The 18,162-nt window shown below is 29.6% G+C and overlaps 5 protein-coding genes across 6 annotated transcripts in view; 1 reads left to right on the top strand and 4 right to left on the bottom strand.

The window, feature by feature from the left end:
- Positions 1 to 7,018, bottom strand: part of LOC109603753 (follistatin-related protein 5-like) — a 148,594-nt gene extending 141,576 nt beyond the window's left edge. The window contains exon 1 of the mRNA XM_049962619.1: positions 6,881 to 7,018. The gene's annotated coding sequence lies outside the window, so the exon portion shown is untranslated. The remainder of the gene's footprint in view (positions 1 to 6,880) is intronic.
- A 3,777-nt stretch (positions 7,019 to 10,795) lies between these two features.
- LOC109604269 (peritrophin-1-like) lies at positions 10,796 to 11,508 on the bottom strand. The gene is made up of 2 exons (XM_020020795.2): positions 11,448 to 11,508; positions 10,796 to 11,336 (listed from the first exon to the last, which is right to left on the bottom strand). The coding sequence occupies exons 1-2, from the start codon at positions 11,506 to 11,508 to the stop codon at positions 10,936 to 10,938; spliced, it is 462 nt and encodes a 153-aa protein (XP_019876354.1). The 3' UTR covers positions 10,796 to 10,935.
- A 246-nt stretch (positions 11,509 to 11,754) lies between these two features.
- On the bottom strand, positions 11,755 to 15,499 carry LOC109604270 (chromosome transmission fidelity protein 8 homolog). 2 transcript variants are annotated; one of them, XM_020020796.2, is made up of 2 exons: positions 15,384 to 15,499; positions 11,755 to 12,117 (listed from the first exon to the last, which is right to left on the bottom strand). In XM_020020796.2, exons 1-2 carry the CDS (start codon positions 15,401 to 15,403, stop codon positions 11,823 to 11,825), a joined length of 315 nt encoding a protein of 104 aa, XP_019876355.1. In that variant the 5' UTR covers positions 15,404 to 15,499; the 3' UTR covers positions 11,755 to 11,822. The 2 variants fall into 2 exon arrangements, with proteins under 2 accessions (XP_019876355.1, XP_049818587.1); XM_049962630.1 differs by lacking the exon at positions 15,384 to 15,499 and adding an exon at positions 12,257 to 12,375.
- On the bottom strand, positions 12,276 to 15,240 carry LOC109604273 (general transcription and DNA repair factor IIH helicase subunit XPB). Its single transcript, XM_020020799.2, has 7 exons — positions 14,738 to 15,240; positions 14,460 to 14,670; positions 13,472 to 14,216; positions 13,163 to 13,415; positions 12,953 to 13,109; positions 12,555 to 12,899; positions 12,276 to 12,467 (listed from the first exon to the last, which is right to left on the bottom strand). Exons 1-7 carry the CDS (start codon positions 15,181 to 15,183, stop codon positions 12,276 to 12,278), a joined length of 2,349 nt encoding a protein of 782 aa, XP_019876358.2. The 5' UTR covers positions 15,184 to 15,240.
- Positions 15,476 to 18,162, top strand: LOC109604274 (U3 small nucleolar RNA-associated protein 4 homolog). The gene is made up of 8 exons (XM_020020800.2): positions 15,476 to 15,725; positions 15,786 to 16,474; positions 16,538 to 16,983; positions 17,044 to 17,227; positions 17,282 to 17,493; positions 17,612 to 17,794; positions 17,849 to 17,947; positions 18,002 to 18,162. The coding sequence occupies exons 1-8, from the start codon at positions 15,622 to 15,624 to the stop codon at positions 18,119 to 18,121; spliced, it is 2,037 nt and encodes a 678-aa protein (XP_019876359.1). The 5' UTR covers positions 15,476 to 15,621; the 3' UTR covers positions 18,122 to 18,162.

Raw genomic sequence — 18,162 nt, 5'->3', positions numbered from 1 at the left:
AAATGAAGGATTTTTTGAATTTTTCACAGTAAAGCAGGACATAAGAATCGTGCCTTTTTAAATATATAAATAATTGACCAATTTCATATTAATAATTTGATAAAAACAATCGAAAAGCATCTAAATGTTGTGCATTAATTTACTGTTTTATGTCATTGTTGTTGGAATTATTGCGGCGTCAACCAAAATGGAACTTCATCAAAACATCAAATTACTCAAAGTTATCACTGGCAAAGCAAACGTACAGATTGTCGAAACATAATCTAAAATTTATTACGCCCCATCCTTTTGTCTGGTCGCCGGGGATTATGTTATCAGTCCTTTTGCACTTTCAAGCACCACGTGTAGTAGGGGAAACATTTTAAAAGGGTTGTTTAGAGCGATATTCAAAATTTAATGTGCCATCATGATCTGTCTAATTTTGCATGAGTAAATGTAGATGGAAGTTGAGTGTGAAAACAAATGTGGTCACAAAATATTACTGTTAAAATAGTAAATAATTCGGTTCAAAATGTATATGATGATGATGAATGATGTTGGAGGAAACAATGAGGAAGAATACATTTCACGGTGAATTAACATTTTCTTTTAAATGCATATAAGGCATCAACTTTTGAATTTCAAACAGTTATAAACAAAGCCCAGTGCCAGCAGCCACCCGGATACACTAATCTTTCATATCCTTTAGACGTCGGTTTTTGTTCATTTCTTGTTTTTCTTTCTGCTTTTAACATCTGTAATTATAAAATTTGGAGGCGAGCTTACGTGAAAACTTGTTATTCTTCCGAGTGATGTAGACAAATTTTATGAAAAATATTGTTTAAAGGGAGAGACAAAAGTTGTCCTGTTTTATTTTGCTTCTGATATTACATCAAGCGGTTTTCTTTGCTTACACAAACATAGACTAATGGAATTGCTCGTTCCTAAATTTCGTTTACGGACACATCAATTTATTAAAATGGGTAATTAGTTGAGTGCCTTTTATTAAATTAACCGGCAAATAGGAGTGGAATAAGGAAATTATTAATTAAACATCCTTTTGAATTATTACTTCATATGAATCATATTAAATTTGATGTGTCTGTTATTCAAAAACAAATAATACATGATATAAAATTTTTATTTATGTTTTATTAATAATTGTTTATGTCGCGAATGTGCAACATTAAAATATAAATGTGAAATATCTGTTTATATCGTGTATCTATAAATTTTTGCATTTACGTGTCTCATAAATTTAATAAATATCGTATATTTAAATTGTGCAAATCCATGTTAATTCTAAAGCAGTGTAGATCAAAATTTATAATAGCATTAATTTGATTGTAATATTTTCGTGGAAACATTGTCACAAATTTTTAAACTATAATATATAATAATTTTAATGTTTTTCTTTCATTAATTACGATAAGAAACTGAAATTTAAGCGTATTTAATGTAAACATATAAACTTTAATGAACTTTATTGCTAATTTCAGTATAAATTTACAATATTTAACTATCTGAATTCTGAAATAGAGGACAAATATTTATTAATATCTTTCAATGTAAATTTAGTTGAAAATTTGAATTGTAATTTGTAGAGCTTGTTCAAATGTTTGTTTAAACATTATCGCAGTCTCATTTACATACAATATTTAACCAACAGGAAAATATTTTATGTCATTCAGCAATAAATTAATCCCATAAAATGAAGTGTATTAATTATTTAATTAACCAAATTTGTTTACCGAACAGTTAAAATTGATTACATCCTCGTGTGGCGGGATTGTAATTCGGCAAAAGCTAAATTCCAAGAGAAACCGAGTTCATGTTAACAAAAAAACTTTTAAACCACCTTATATATATGAACAAAAATTCGTTCGTGTATCCTTAAGCGAGGTTGTTAGGTTTGATCTCTTGAAATAGATTATCTCATTAGTTTGGTTTCATGTATCGCCTGTGGCTGATTCAAAATTCCGTTCATAATTAGGTATGTACTTGACTAGATACATCAAAGACCGTATTTTAGTAAAATTGAATGGGAGAGGAAATATCACGTTCCGGGCTTGATTTTACCTACATTAATGAATTGAACACCAAGAGATAACAATACATGATAGCTTCCCGATGGTGCTTTAACATTATGTATTTGTGCTTTAGCCCAACCAGCTGTAAATCAATAAGCAATATCTAATTACGTCGAAAAAGAACCACTTGAAATATAAAGAACTGTACAGTTTAAAGTAACATTTTGATTGATGTTGCATTTCTTAATAATTTAAATTAAAAGCAATAAATATTTGAACAACGTTCCCGTTTACGGTTAAGCGCTTCCTAAAAATAAGTCGCTTAGCTCTTATTTGCTAATCCGACCACATCACACGAACGCCGTTTACAAACTTCAAATAATTTTAAGCTCTTGGGGGGAATCAACCCTCGCTTTATAAGAAAATGGATGCATGGATCGCATCCATCCGATAGGAGGATAATTAGGGATTTTAATAAAGGGTCGGCGTCTAATTTACTGGCACAATTCTAAACAAATTTGCTCTGATGTACTGTGTGTCAAGAAATGTACGAGGTCTACGAGATTGGTTGGTTTGAACATAAGTAGCAGTATTTATAATTATCAAGTGTCTAAACATTTCGTACCTCCCTTTATATACCGATATCTTTATTTACATAGTTTTTATATTTAGAGCAGGGTTCATAAATAAAGCAACCAAATCGTATATTCAATACAGCTGATTATATAATTTATTTGTGTCCAACATTATTCCTTAAAGCTAAATATGCCTTATCGATACAAATTGTAGAAAAGTTCCAAAATGGTAAAAAACAGAATAAAAAGCATTAAATTCTAACAAATCGATCATTTCGTGGACGATTTCCAATTTTAACAGAAGGAATACACTCGAAGAAGTTCCCAAAATTGGTATAAAATACAAGACGAACAGAACCTTTGACAAGAAAACAAAAATTCTTGCTGTTTGCGACCCTTTTATCAATGCACCCCGCATAAATCAAGAAATAAATGTGTCAGTGTGTCGGTGAGTACAATAAAACATAAACTAAAAGAATCTGGTTTCTATGATAGAAACTCAGGAAAGAATCCCTTCAAAAAATAGAGACTTTAGACTATTTTTTTCAAGAGAATATGTGAACTGGGCAGATGGGCAATGCAAAACAATTTTATTTTACTATGAAAGTCGGATCAAATCTGATGGAATTTCATGAGTGATCTATACTGTGATGCATGGTAGAGGAGGCGATATGGTCTGAGACATTTTTTTGGGTTTGGCATGAGTCCGCTGGTTAAAATAGACAGGATAAGGGATCATTTCGTTTATCGTGACATTCTGGAAAATAATATGCTTCCATTTGCCGAAAATAAGTTGAGATGAGTTTAAGGAGAACCTTCCAGCCAGATATTGATCCGAAACACATCTAAGTTAGTTAAAAATGGTTCGCTTCTCAAGATGTACATGCAATGTTTTGGCCAGCACAAAACCCATACCTCAGCCCAATTGAAAACCTTTTGGATAAAATTGATCGGAAAATCTATGCAGAAAAAAATAAAATATATCAGTAGAAAGAAATATCGAACGAATATATTGAAAAGCTACTGAAATCAATGGAAAAAAGATGTTTAGAAGTTATTAGAAATAATGGATACACTACTATAACATTTCAATAATATGTATATACGGTTAAAAATGAAAAATAATGTTATTTTCCCAATGTTACAAAAATATATTCCAGCCACATTTTTAATAGCGAAGGTAATTTATCTCGAAATCAATTATGAACAAATTACTAAAATATTATTTGATTGGTTCATCAACTCTAAAATTTTATCCATTTTTGCCGACTGGAATAAAATAATCCTCATGTACAAAGTTCATCAGCAAATACACACATACAAATTGGCTCGTGAAATTAAAACAGATCATAGCAGTTTTAACTTCAACGAGTATTTATATTTTTCGATGAAAATGTAAAGTGGATTTAATCAAAGTTGGCGAAACGTAGATATAAAATCTATATCCTGCACATACACATTTGCTCCTGTAATATTTATAAGAGAATATCTCGCAAGAAAACCTCCAAAAAAAAACTAATATCCATATTTCAGTCCCTCTTCAAATCACAACGCGAAACTCCTTCCACATCCACACGTTGTAAAGTAGCAGCAAAGAAAAACCGCCGTGCCTGTTTTGAGGCAACAATAAAGCAAGCCGGTAATAAAGTATGCACCCTTTAAACCCGGCCTCGTTTATAACAACACCCAATGCAATTTATACGGCCGGGATATAAATTGGCGAGTATTTAATCTTGGTTCGATATGATGTGGCTTTCGCGTTAACTATTAAATTCGTTTTTGGAGATTTTCATTTAGATAGTGCAGATGGGCCTGGCGGGAAAGTCGACGGTTTTAATTGAAAATCCAGGTGGACTAATAACAAAAAAACTGTATGACAATGATTCACTTCGAAATTCACCATTAAATAAAATGTTAATTTACTGATATATGTTGAAAAGAGTTGTAATAAATATTTACTGTCTATGTTCTATATGTTATGTATATATGGTTTATTTTAAGAAATAATTGAAAGTAACTGTTGGGTGGAAAAATGGAATACGAAAAATGTCTCATTGCGAAAACAATTTAAAACCTCATACCCTATATGACATATTTTTCTTTTCTTTTCAATAATATAACATTTTTAATAAAATTGTCATTCAAATATGTAAATAATGATCTAAATATTTTATTAAGGTTCTTTAAAAGTCTATAAAATCCTTAATATACTGATATTATTGAAATATAGATATTTTTTTTGATTTTTAATATTTAATAATTCAATAAGGTAAATATTATTTATTTATATATTTTGAGTAATATTTGATAAAAACTTTTCCTGCATATAAAATACTTTAGAATGCCGTGAAGTTTTTATTACAAAAAGAATTTAATACCTCAAATACCTCAAATAAAATAAAAATGTGAATATTTTGAATTAATACAAAATGTAAATTATTTTATCCATATCCTACTATATGTTCTTTTCTCTTTGTTTTTAATAGTAGTTCTTGTAAAATTGATGATTAAATATCTAAATAATAATAAGAAAAAGGTATTTTAAATCTCTCAAAATCTATAAAATCTATAATATGAAAGTATATCTATTATGCAGATATTTAAAATTTAATAATTGTTTAAGGTAAACATCTTTTATTCATATATTTTAAGTACTAACCCAGTAAATAATTGTATATTGAGTTTATTTATTAAAAAGAAATGGTAAAAGCAAAGACTTAATTCAGCAAACTTTTAATTCAAAATAGAAATTATTTTATCCATATCTGCCTACTGTATCTTATTTTTTAAATATAACAAATATTTGATAATAAAATATTCATATAGAAAATGTAAAGAAATGTTATTGGAATATAAGTAAAATTTTTTGATTGAATTAATATTTTTAATTTAATTTACTTAATTGTAATTAATAATATATATTTTAATTTATCCATATATTTTTATAATATATTATATATTTCTTCCATTTCTTTTTAATAATGTTATATTTCAAAAAAATATTAGTCAAATATCTAAATAGTAATCAAAATATTTTATAAAACATTTTAAAATTCTTTTATAAAAATATACAAAATTTTATATAATTATGGAAATATAATAATATTTTAAAATTGTTCATGATCATCTTAAATATTATCAGTATTAATAAATCATTATTGTATTTATCTCGAAACTGTTAATTAATTTATAAATCTTTAATTTACAAAATCTTGGGAATATGAAATTTAATGTATTTTATTTATTTTTTTTATTTTGTAGTTTTTAATATTTAATAATTTTATATATTATTCATATCATTTTTTAAGGAATTTATTTTTTTTTTTAATAATTAATAAAAGCTCTATCTACATATAAGTGATTTAAAATTTCGAAAAATTCTTCTTGGAAATAATTTACACTTTCATAAATATTTAAATTATTTAATTCATTATTATAAAATTAATTTATTATTATTATTCACCCCTAAGTGTATGTTTCTTCCATAATCAATATAAGATATTTTAAAATTCTATAATATCTTTATAATTATTATATTAATTTAATAATCACATCATTAAATACAGTATTATTTATAATAATTATAAAAACAATTATTATTTAAATTTCGTGGTATATGATTAAAATGCCTTCGTTTATATTTTATGATTTACGGCTACATTTTTTTCAATTTTGTAAGTTTAGGGAAAAATTTTAAATAATCACTAATCATTAAATACAGTATTATTTATAATAATTATAAAAACAATTATTATTTAATTTTCTTGGTATGTGATTAAAACGCCTTCGTTTATATTTTATGATTTTAAATAAAAATAAACTTCTCATTGTTCAATTCTAATATAAAATGCTTAGTATTAAGGAATGTTACTTGAACATTTTATTAGTACTATTAAATTATTATTGAATTTACCTCATAAATATATATGTATGCATGCAGTACTTATAATTATACATAATTAATTTCGTGATCTATATTTAGAATACCTTGAAATTATGAAATGTTAATAGAGAGATAATTTAAGTCAAGTCTAGCATTAAAAAATATTTTCATAAATTTAAATAAATATAAAGTATGTTTTCCGACGCATATAAAAGATGCAAAGTCATCCACGTCAAAATCCTCTACAAAATGTAATACTCGACCAAAACAAAAGCGGTCATTCCTTAAGGACATCGGCCCCCGGCATCGGAAAAATGAAGCAAACAAAAACACAAACATGTGTCGCTCTCCGATTCGCACCTGCACGCTGAAACGTATCCTGCCGAAGCCCCTGAAAAATAATCTCAACTTACATTATATCAGAAACAATGTCCGGACGTCCGTCCTCGCAACAATCGAACAACCGGAACAAAACTGAACGTCCAAAGTTTACTAGATCATGTCATCAAGCATGGGGTGAGTGAACGGGGGATGGCACGTGACGGTCGCAGTCGGTGAGACGTCGCGACGCAAACTGGGGATGGAACGTTACGTCCACACGACGTACCCCCTCGACTTCGGTGGTGGGGGCGCAAGCGCACTTAGGACGTCAATAATATGATTGTCACATCTAACTGCTATTACTAATCTTATGAAAAATTTAAAACGGCGGTTTTTCGATCTATTTCCGATCGAGGCGGGCGATGTCGGATGGGAGAAAATCCGCAAGAAAAAATGCTGTCGCGGTTTTGTAAATTTGGGTCGGTGCGGCAGAAGATGTATGGATTGGGAAATGCAAAGTGAACTTTTGATAAATGATTCGGTGGTTTATGGTTTTACTAAAAATATAGACAGCATTCTTTAACATAAAAATGGTTGGTTAACTTCGACATTTCGTAACACATTGATTAATGAGGCATATTAGGAGTAATAGAAATTTATATTATTAAAAATTATTTTTAAAATTCAACAAATATAGGACAATATTTTAGTTGTCTTTTGTGGAAGTGGTAATATCAAGTTATTAGTTAGTAATAGTAATTTCTAATAGTGGAGGCCATCGGCCATATCTCAAAAATTGCCAAACGACTAGACATAGAAATTTGTACTAGTAAAAGTGTTGTGGAAATGTGGATTTTTAAAAATTTTATTGACTGAGCCTAATACCACAGATTTATTACAAAATCAATAATATTTTTTTTTAATTAACCAAAGTTATTTAACACTTAAAATTTAATTATTTATTACCACATTTTTTATAAAAATTTCTCAAAATAATGTGGTGGTAAAGCGGCAAACATTAAAAACGACAGTTCAACGAAAGTGACCAAAATTTTGTTTCAAAGTTTGTTTCCATTTTCAGATTTTATGAATATTTTAAAGGTTTTTTACATCAGTATCAAAGATACCAATTATACTTTATACTAACTATATAAAACATACATGTTTTTCGAGAACTTCAAGAGTAACAGTATACATAGGGAAATAAACCACATAAAATTAAACCGCATCTTGATAATTTGTTGTATACCAGAAATATGAGGAAAAATGTAAAAAATATTCATATATAAATAAAGTACCATATGGTATTGCACAGGTGTGTATAGGTATACCTATGTATATAAATTATAAATCACCAGATGTGATAATAGTTTTCGTACCCAAACCCTACAATTAAAGAACACTTTATAGGATATCCTAAAAATATCATTATCCCTGTTAAATATTAACCGCATAACAAATTAATTATACTTATTATCAATAAATATCTTATAATATTAATTAAGGAATTATATTTTGAAACGAATAAGTCGAGATAAAATAAATATAAAGTTATTATAATTTTTATGTTATTTCTAAAATATACTAATGAATATATTTAATTATAATCATTATTGAAATATCTCCTGAACTAATTCAGTTAAATAATGTTTACATTTCCTACATTAAATATACTCTTTAAGGACAATAAATCACATTATCGGAATGTAATATTATAATATATGATATATCGTGTATAACAAATAAATATGTACTATATAATTTATGATATAAAATATAATAATGAAATTTTTTAATTGAATTAGAGGATCTCCAAAATATAAAAAATTCAAATTAATATCTTTAATGGCTAAGTATAGACGATAAAACAAAGAAAAAACTTTTTTATACTACACTCATCATCTTTGCTATCCCTATGATTGCTTTATCAATGTTTATCAATGAAAATATATACAAAAAAATCTAATAAGAAGAAAAATTGATTTTCTAAACTAATGTTATTAGTTGCACAGCGTTAAGAAAATTACTCTAAAAAAGTACAAATACAAATTTGCAATTAAAAGTAATAATCAGTACGGTGCTACTCAACCTACATTTAAATCAAGCAGATTTAAATTTATAATAATCTATTAATTTGAGTGTATTTTGAAGAGATATGTAAATATTATTAATTATTGAAATTTTACAGACTCAATGATTTTAAATTATTAATAATTCAAAATCATTACATTAGTTTTGCTTATTGCATTTATGACACGAACATGAACTGCACCTGTTTATATGTTAAAATAAAATTAACATTTTATTATGCAGATTTATATTTTATTCAGTTTGCTTTATTTGTGTCATTTGTTGAAAACATGGAATATTGAAGTATTACAATTATTTTACAAATATTTATCCGAACAATATTTTTTAATTAAAATGTAACTGAACGAAATTATAATATTTTTAGAATTCACAACCTCCCTCGCCAGTGGGTTCTGTACACTGATTCACAGCAGGATTAAATTGAAGTCCTGGGGAGCATTGGTACAAAATGGGTACTCCGTTTATACATTGACAGTATCTAGTACAATCTGGTAACAGGTAAAATTGTTGAGTATATCCGTCACAACGTACACCAGTACATTGAACGAGGCTTTGTCCATTTGCTAGAAATATAACATAATTATTAAAAATATCTTATTTGTAAAAAATAGAGTAGTAATTTTTAAGTTTTAAAAATGCGTAAATGACTTCTGCTTTTTTCTAATTTAATTCAAAGAAACGTATTTAATAATATTTTAAAATATTATTAATTATTAAAATGAATGAAGCATGCATTCTATAGAACAGATCTAATTACATTTTCTACAAATATGAAATAAATGAGTATTGAAAGATAATCAATAATTGAAACAAATATTCCATATTCGCATTAAACATTAGCAAATATGTTTTATTAAAAATATTTAAGTTAATTTAACAATTATTCATTTTAAAGCAATATTACTAATAACAAAATATTATATAATATTATTACCTGTATTAATATCAGTGAATATTATTGCACAAGCGAAAAGTAATAAAAACATTATGAATCTCTAATTGAAATTTCACAATGGATTCGGTTTGTTTATTTTGAAATTTATATATGTATGGATATAAAATTAATTTAAATTTATTGTTTTAATTTAGATACAGGATATCTAAATGATTCGTAATCATATTATACTTAAAAAATTGGAACAATATTGATATGATATGGCCGATTTCGTGTATTTCTTTATATTTTTATATAAAGGGTGTTGTACGTAATTAGTACATTTGATAACTATCACAGTCGCTCCCTCCCACAGGAGAATAAATTATTTAAAATAATTTATGTATGACATAATTTTATACAAAAATGTAAAAACTTGTTAACCCTTCACTCTGTGCTGAGTACAGATTATGACGTTGTCTTTCCGGACAACCCCTCAAACCTGCTGTCTTCCCTCCTTTACAATCACAATACTTTGTGAAATCTAAAAGGCCAAAACTGGGAGTGAGTGCTTTATACATTGTGAAGACGATGGACGACAAGGGTTACAGATGTTTGTCAATGTTAAATCACACAGACGTGAATCAACATTAATATGACATCCTTCAGAATGTTGGTACAGTGTTGGAATATCGTTATATTTTAGTCTTTAAGGACCGACTACAGACTGGAACAACAAGAATAATGAATAATAATAATAATATATTATAAAATTAACTTGTTGTTTTCAGAATGTTTTAGCCAAAAATAATTATTCTATAAATCAAATTAGAGAATAAGGGAGAAATTTCAAAATACCTTGAAATAAGGCAGGACTAACCACCAAGCCACAGATAAGAAACGCTATTATAGCGAATGTGACATGACAAATTGCAAATCCAATGCAATTTATAATTCATGTAAATATATGAATATTATCAATACATATTACTGTTATATATTGGGTTAAAAAATATGAATTCTCATATACAATCCTTGAGGCTTGCTTGCTTACTAAACTTTATTTACATTTTTTAGTATATTCACATACAAATTTAGCAAATATAATAAGGTCCACACAAATAGAATATTGAACAAAGTTATTTAAAAATTACAAAATATAATTACAACAGTAACGATTATCTATTTTCTGATATCAAAAGAGTATTGGCAACCAGCATTTTGTGGCCAATCGCAGACATTCAATCTGGGATTGAAGTGGGTTCCTGGTCCACAATCCTTCAGGACGGGCGTGCCATTTGCGCATTGACAAAATTTAGTGCAATCAGGAAGACCGAAATAATGCTGTCCTCCATCTTTCGGACAAGATCCGTAGGCCGTACAGGGATTACACGTACTACTAGATATATCGCATCGTCTCGTTCTAGGATTGAATTGGTATCCACGTCTGCACTCGTATAAAATTGGTACTCCATTAGTACATTTGCAGAACTGGGTACAGTCAGGAAGTATGTAGTAGGTGGAAGACCATGTGTCGCAAGTTAATCCCTGGCAGTCGTTGTATAAGGCTGGGCTCCTTTTAACTGAAGATAGTTATTGTCAAATAATTAAAACACATGCATACATGCATATTAGCCTTATCTCCAAAGTAACAAGTATGAAAAAACTGTCTTAAAAAAGTATAGTATGCTTACCACGTGAAGCGTTAGGAACGGCTGCTATGCCGTAAATACAAAAAAGTAATATCCACAACATATTGAACATAGGTTAAATTTAAAAGTTAAACAATATATATTTATACTTTTTGTATAATGAATGGTAAATTATGAATCTTATCTGCTCTACAATTTTTTAATCTGAGGGTAACCAAATATCTCTTTTGATATGATTTTACAGACCTACTTAATTTATTAGCATTAATTGATTGCATAATAAACAAGTATGTCCATATTTAAATTTTATATATACTTCATACCATTTTACAATGGGTTAAGGAATCAATCATTCAAAAAATAAAAATATTATGTGTATTAAAAAAATAACTTTAATAAATAATAAAATAGAACATTTTATACTTTAGGCACAATTGGTTTAGGTCTTACTCTGAACATAAGTTTTTTAGTAATAACACCAATCACACTATATTCGGATTTTGTGTCAGATTTTTCTAGTAAGGCAAAGGGTTTTTCTAGTTTCATTTCTTTTCCATAGAGTAAGTGATGTCCTATTATCAGTACTGGGGTGTCTCCATGTTTCACATAATGCAAATCGCCAATGAATTTTGCATCAAATTCGGTCTCAGTCTTTGACTTTAGATCACCTTGCAGTTCTATGATTGCCCAGTCCTTTTCCTTTGGATCTCGCCTAATAAATTAAGAAAGTATATTAAAATAATAGTATAAACAATTTTTCTTCAAAGGTTTTTTCCAAAAATCAAATAAAATATTCATAAAAAATTATAGGTTTATTATTATAACTAATACAATTAATACAAATAACGTACATAATTTAATTATAAAAAGCTAGTAACGGAATTTCTTAAACAGAGGATGCTTATTAACATTCGCTGATGATTTTTTATATTCGTAATAAACGGCATCATCTGCTCCGGACATGGAGCCCATATGGCCAGCTTTTCTATGGGCTGGGCCTTTTGGACCACCTTCCCCTGGTATTTTCTCATCTTCACAGTCTATATCACTTGCAGCAAGAACCTAAAAATACACAATTAACTTTACAGTACCAATCTTTAAAATTCTATAACAAAATCTTCTGATATTTCTCTCATATTTATTTTTTACCTGTTGTAGTAACTGTCCCTGCTGTTCCTTTGTAGTGTATAACAAATCAGTCTCCTCATCCATTCCAGCCAAAGAAGTAATAACTTTGTAGCTGTAACCTTGATTAACTAAAAACCGTTGCCTCTTTCTCGAGTAATTCATCTCCATAGTGTCTTGCGACACCAAAGTATAAAAGAAGGCATTGTATTCTTCAGCTATAGCCCCCTTCTTCGCACGCAAAATACGACCTAAACGTTGTGCTTCTTGACGACGAGAACCGCCGTGAGAAGAAATTTGGATTAGTACATTAGCTTCGGGCAAATCGAAAGAAGTATCGGCGACTTTACTCACGAATATCGTATTTACCTAAAAATAAATTAAATATTATACATTTCAAAAATTGTTTACATGGAACATACTTTTGGATTAAATTTGAAATTTTGTAAGATTTGAATTCTTTCTCCTTGAGATGTTGGACCATAAATATAAGGTTTATTCATTTTGATAGCAAAATGTTTTAGAGCAAAGACGTTGTCCGAGAACACAATTGTTTTATCACCTCTTCTTTCATGATACCTAGAAAAACTGAAAGTAAATATTATTTCTTACACAAATAATAAAAGATGTACCTGATCAAATATTGAGTAGCTCTAACTTTATTAGGATTCATAACATAAAGCAGCAGCCTCTTGCTAGACTTACAAACCAGGTACTCTCTGTAAAATTCCGGGGTCATTGGACACCAAACTTCAGCGCACTGCACTCTGGCGATGTAGCCCCTCTTCTGCAACTCCAACCAATTGGCTTCATATAGTTTTGGACCAATCAAGAAATTCAAATCGGCAATTTTGTCGTCCTCTCTCAACAAAGTAGCAGTCAAACCTATAAAAACAAGCCAATTATATAAATAATACAAAATAAATATTTTTTATATTAACCTAATTTACAATGAGACTGAACTATTGTTAACACTCTTCTGAACATCTTTGCAGGAATTGTGTGTACTTCATCAAGCACCATTATGCCCCATTCCTGCTCCTGAAGCCATTTCATGGTCTGCTCTGCTTCCCAAGATCTTCTTTGAGTATGAGTAATCATAGAATATGTGGTAACTAAAATTGCACAGCCCATAGGCTTATCTTTTGCTTCAGATGTAAACCTACATATCATACTATCATCAGCAGTGGACCACATTTTAAACTGCTGTTTCCATTGTTCCACAGATACACCTGAGTTACACAAAACCAAGGCACGTTTTCTGACTGTACAACAAGCTGTGACTCCCACAAGTGATTTACCAGCACCACAAGGAAGTACAATGACACCAGACCTAGCTCTTCCATTACCAAACATTTTCCTCAAACTTTTTTCTTGATAAGGTCTAAGCACTGCTGCTGGTCTCAGATCTACATTAATATCAGGATTGTGAGTGTCATTACGGAAATCATATTCAGCCAATAATGGATATTCTAATTCAATACATCGTTTCTGGATTACTTCAATCTTCTCTTGGTTTACTTCAAATGACACAGTTTCAAGGGTGGTCTCTTCATCCTCTTCCTCATTATCCATTTTGTCATAGAAGTTTGTAATGTCATCAGGAACTGGATTGCCATCTGCAGGAGCATCTACAGAGCCACTGGGTTTGGATCCAAATGTTGGGATGTTTTTCTTGTCTTGTACCTAGTTTAATAACAATTGAATATTTAAAAATGTCACCCAAATAGATTTCTTATATCTGTATAATAAAAAAAAACAAATAAACCATGAGAAACATTAAAAGCTAATTAACTATTATAATTTTTCCTCATTTCATTGTTAATATTTGTTAAACATTTGGTCTTTAAGTGAAAAAAGGGATAGAGAAGATTGAAGTAATACAGTTTTTCTTTAGTATACAAATTTCTGATATTTAATAAAATTCACCTGTGTAATAAATTCATCTCCTTCCTCGATATTTCTCCTCAATCTACATTCTTGAATAACAGGATCTTTTAACAGCTTCTGCAAAATATCTGGATGTGGACTTTCAACAAAATACCTATTATGTTTCAGAACAAGTTTCACTTTGCCATAAGATAATGTGCACAATTTAATAAATTCTATAATACCATCAGGAATAGTGGTTTTACTTAACCTACAATAAAAAACTGTTAAACGTCATGAACAAAAAAATTATCCACATTAATAGAAATTGTGCTTACCTTTTTAAGTATTCAATAATATCATTAGTTTGTAAACCAACACTAACAGCTGCATACAAAGAATAGGCAGTTAATTTATACTCATGTATATGCTCTGGCCTACAAACTGGCTCAGAAATAGCGATAAGAAAATCGTGAGCATGTTTGTATACAGGTGAAAACGACTCAAGAAATATGTGACCATTCGGTGCAACCCACAAAGGTCTGGATTGATTATCAGGCTTTAATTCCATTTGGCTGCGATAATCTTTCGCACCAAACTCGTCTTCCAAGACGTTTTGGTCATTCTTTTCGGCGTCCCGAGCGGCCGCAGCAACAACGGCAGCCCCCTCATTATCATTTGTGTCGTCTTCTTCATACACATATTCCTCTTCCTCCTTCTTACGTTTTTTAGATTTACCTTCACTGTACCGCTTGCCCTCGTTATTCCGCTTTGGAGGACCCATTTAAATCAAATAATAACCTTTGTTTGGAAATTTTGTTGTATTGAGAACCGTCTGATTATCGGCGTTTCCAAAATAGGTTATGTGACGCAGTCCGAACAACATAATAAATTACAATAATAAGCGGGAAAATGTAAACAAAACATTTTAATATTTCCGCATTAACAGATTAAATTAAACTAAGTTTTATGACGCAGACTTACACTGTTATTTGAATGACCATGTTGTATGTGTCCGCACTAATTGAAACAAGCTAATTAATTTACAAAACACAAAAAACCGGCACAACAAAATTCTAACCCTGAACACGACAATCTCCCTAGTATTCGGTTGGTACACCTGCAATGCATCAATTTTGAAAACGTGAATGTCGTGTTTTTAGGTTACATTAGGTTATGTTTTGGGGTTTCGAAATTATACAGAAGGAATACGTAAACTACGATGTCATTGTGTAAAATTCATAACGTGCGTTTTTACAAACCGAAAACTCGGTCAATTTATAATATAGCCTTGCGGAAACCTAAAAAAAAATTGGCTGTCGCGAGGTAAACTATACACGATACAAAAAAGGTATTTTATTTAGTTTTTTATTATAATTCTTTTAGGTCTGACGCTACAATTGAAATATGGGACGTAAATAATTCAGCTGTAATAGAAAAAACAATATATCCAACAATCGAGTTTAATTTAGTTGAAGGATTAGCTTGGTGCAATGACAGGTTATTCTCAGTAAATTTACATGGTTTTCTCATTGAATATGATTTATATAAATTATGTGTAAAACAAGCTGTTAGTGTAACTGGTGGTGCTGCATACTGTATAGATGCTAACCAAAAGAAACAAATAGCTGTTGGTACTGAACAAGGTTTTGTAAATATTTACAATCTAGAAGAAGAACTTATTTTTGATTGTGTATTTGATAAACAAGAGGGAAGAATAATTAGCATTAAATTTGACAAAACTGGTGATTTTATTGTAACTGGTAGTATAGATGCCATAAGAATATGGGAAGTATTAACTGGACATGCGTTGCACAAGCTATCACCAGGAAGAAGTGAAGTAAACAAACCTACAATAGTCTGGTGCTTGGAAGTCGTAAATGATTTCACAGTCATCAGTGGAGACTCAAGAGGCAAACTGACATTCTGGGATGGCAAAGTTGGTGCACAAATTGAATCATACCAATCTCACAAGGCAGATTTATTAGCCATATGTGTCTCAGATGATGAAAAATCCCTGTATTGTGCAGGAGCTGATCCCTGTATATCTAATTATGTTCAAGTCTCAGTTAAAGGTAATTTATTTTTTAAATGTTTTATTGAACATAGATTATATACATATTAATTTATTTTTTTAGATGGCACTAAAAAATGGGTTAGAAGTATCCAAAGGAGAATCCATGAGCATGATGTTCGAGCTCTTGTATTGGTACACCAGAAATTGTACTCTGGTGGAATAGATGGATATCTAGCATGTAGTTTCCACCCACCAAAAACATTGTTGAGGTCACCACCTGTAATGCAAAATCGTTGCACAGATATCACTGAATCCAGACACATTTTATTAAGATATCCAACTCATTTGGAAGTTTGGAAGTTAGGAGAAGGAGATGCAGTTGAACGAGATTACAAGGGAATTGTACCTGTGGTGTCTGAGCCCAAGAAGTTGTTGGTATTGCAAAGAACTGTTAAAAATAGTGATGGAGAAAAGGACCAGGAAGGTATTTGTGCATCCTGTATTTCTAATAATGGAAAGTGGGTGATGTTTAGCACCTGCAGTGGCACTACTTTAGTTATATTTCAAGTAAGTGTTCATTCACTTAGTGTTATTGAATGTTTTTATCAAATAAATGGTTTTTATTAGGAAGATAATAAGCCTGCATTGAGAAAAGTTCAATTGGAAAATGCCAATGTACAATGTAATAAAGCCATATTTACTAAAGACAGTTCTCAATTAATTTTGGCTCCCTGTGAGGGTGGATTAGCAGTATATACAATGGGAGAAGATAGTGTTAGTTTATCACAGGAAATTACTTTTGCTTCTTCAGGTATTTGTATTCACTTTTTTAACAACAAGTACCTCATAATTTGTTTATTTACAGAGATATCAGATTCAGTTACCCATCTTATATCATCCGATTGTGGTAAATATTTAGTTGTGGGCGATGCATCCAGTAATATTGTAATTTTACATCATTACAAAACTGATGGTTGGAGAACTCATTGTAAATTACCAAAATATTCTGAGAGTGTTACTGCAATAGGGTTGCATTCTTCATTACAGAATATAGTGGTCTCATATTCCGACAATAAGGTATATCCATTTCTAAGATTTTTTCATTTTTATGACAAATTGAAATTAATTAAAATATGAATGTTCTCATAATGAAATAATTCATTATATTACTATTATTATTATTATATTTTTGTAGATTGTTGAATTCGATTATAAGAAAAGACTTTTCACCCAATTTTCACGCGAATTGCACACCAAACCTTTGAAACGTTGGACCACCTGGTCATATCCAATTAGAAACATTACCTTTGATCCAAAGAATGACAATATAATTATATTACATGATGACACCAACATAATAATACTTAACAAGGACCAGGTAACTTTCATCTAGATTATTAAATTTTTTGCAATATTCAATATTTTCTTGTAGAAAGTGGAAAATGAATTAGATGCGAAAGTTCCAAAATTAGACTCATCCAAGTTTAGAGAGTCATTCCAAAACGGGGTATACGTAATTAACAAGTATAAGGTAAGGTTTTTTGTTTATTACATTACTGCATTATATTATTATATATTATTTCAGCATTTGGTAAATTTAGATTGGTTGTCTAAAGACGAATTAGTGGCGGTAGAAATAAACCCACTGCACATATTTGAACAGCTCCCACCAGCCTTTGAACGTAAAACTTTCGGTACAAAATAAATGTTTGTATATCAATTGTTTTTAATACAACTTTATAACAA

This window comes from Aethina tumida, chromosome 2 (genome assembly GCF_024364675.1).
Source record: "Aethina tumida isolate Nest 87 chromosome 2, icAetTumi1.1, whole genome shotgun sequence".
NCBI classification, from domain to species: Eukaryota; Metazoa; Arthropoda; class Insecta; order Coleoptera; family Nitidulidae; genus Aethina; species Aethina tumida.
This window is presented reverse-complemented; position numbering and strand designations above follow the sequence as displayed.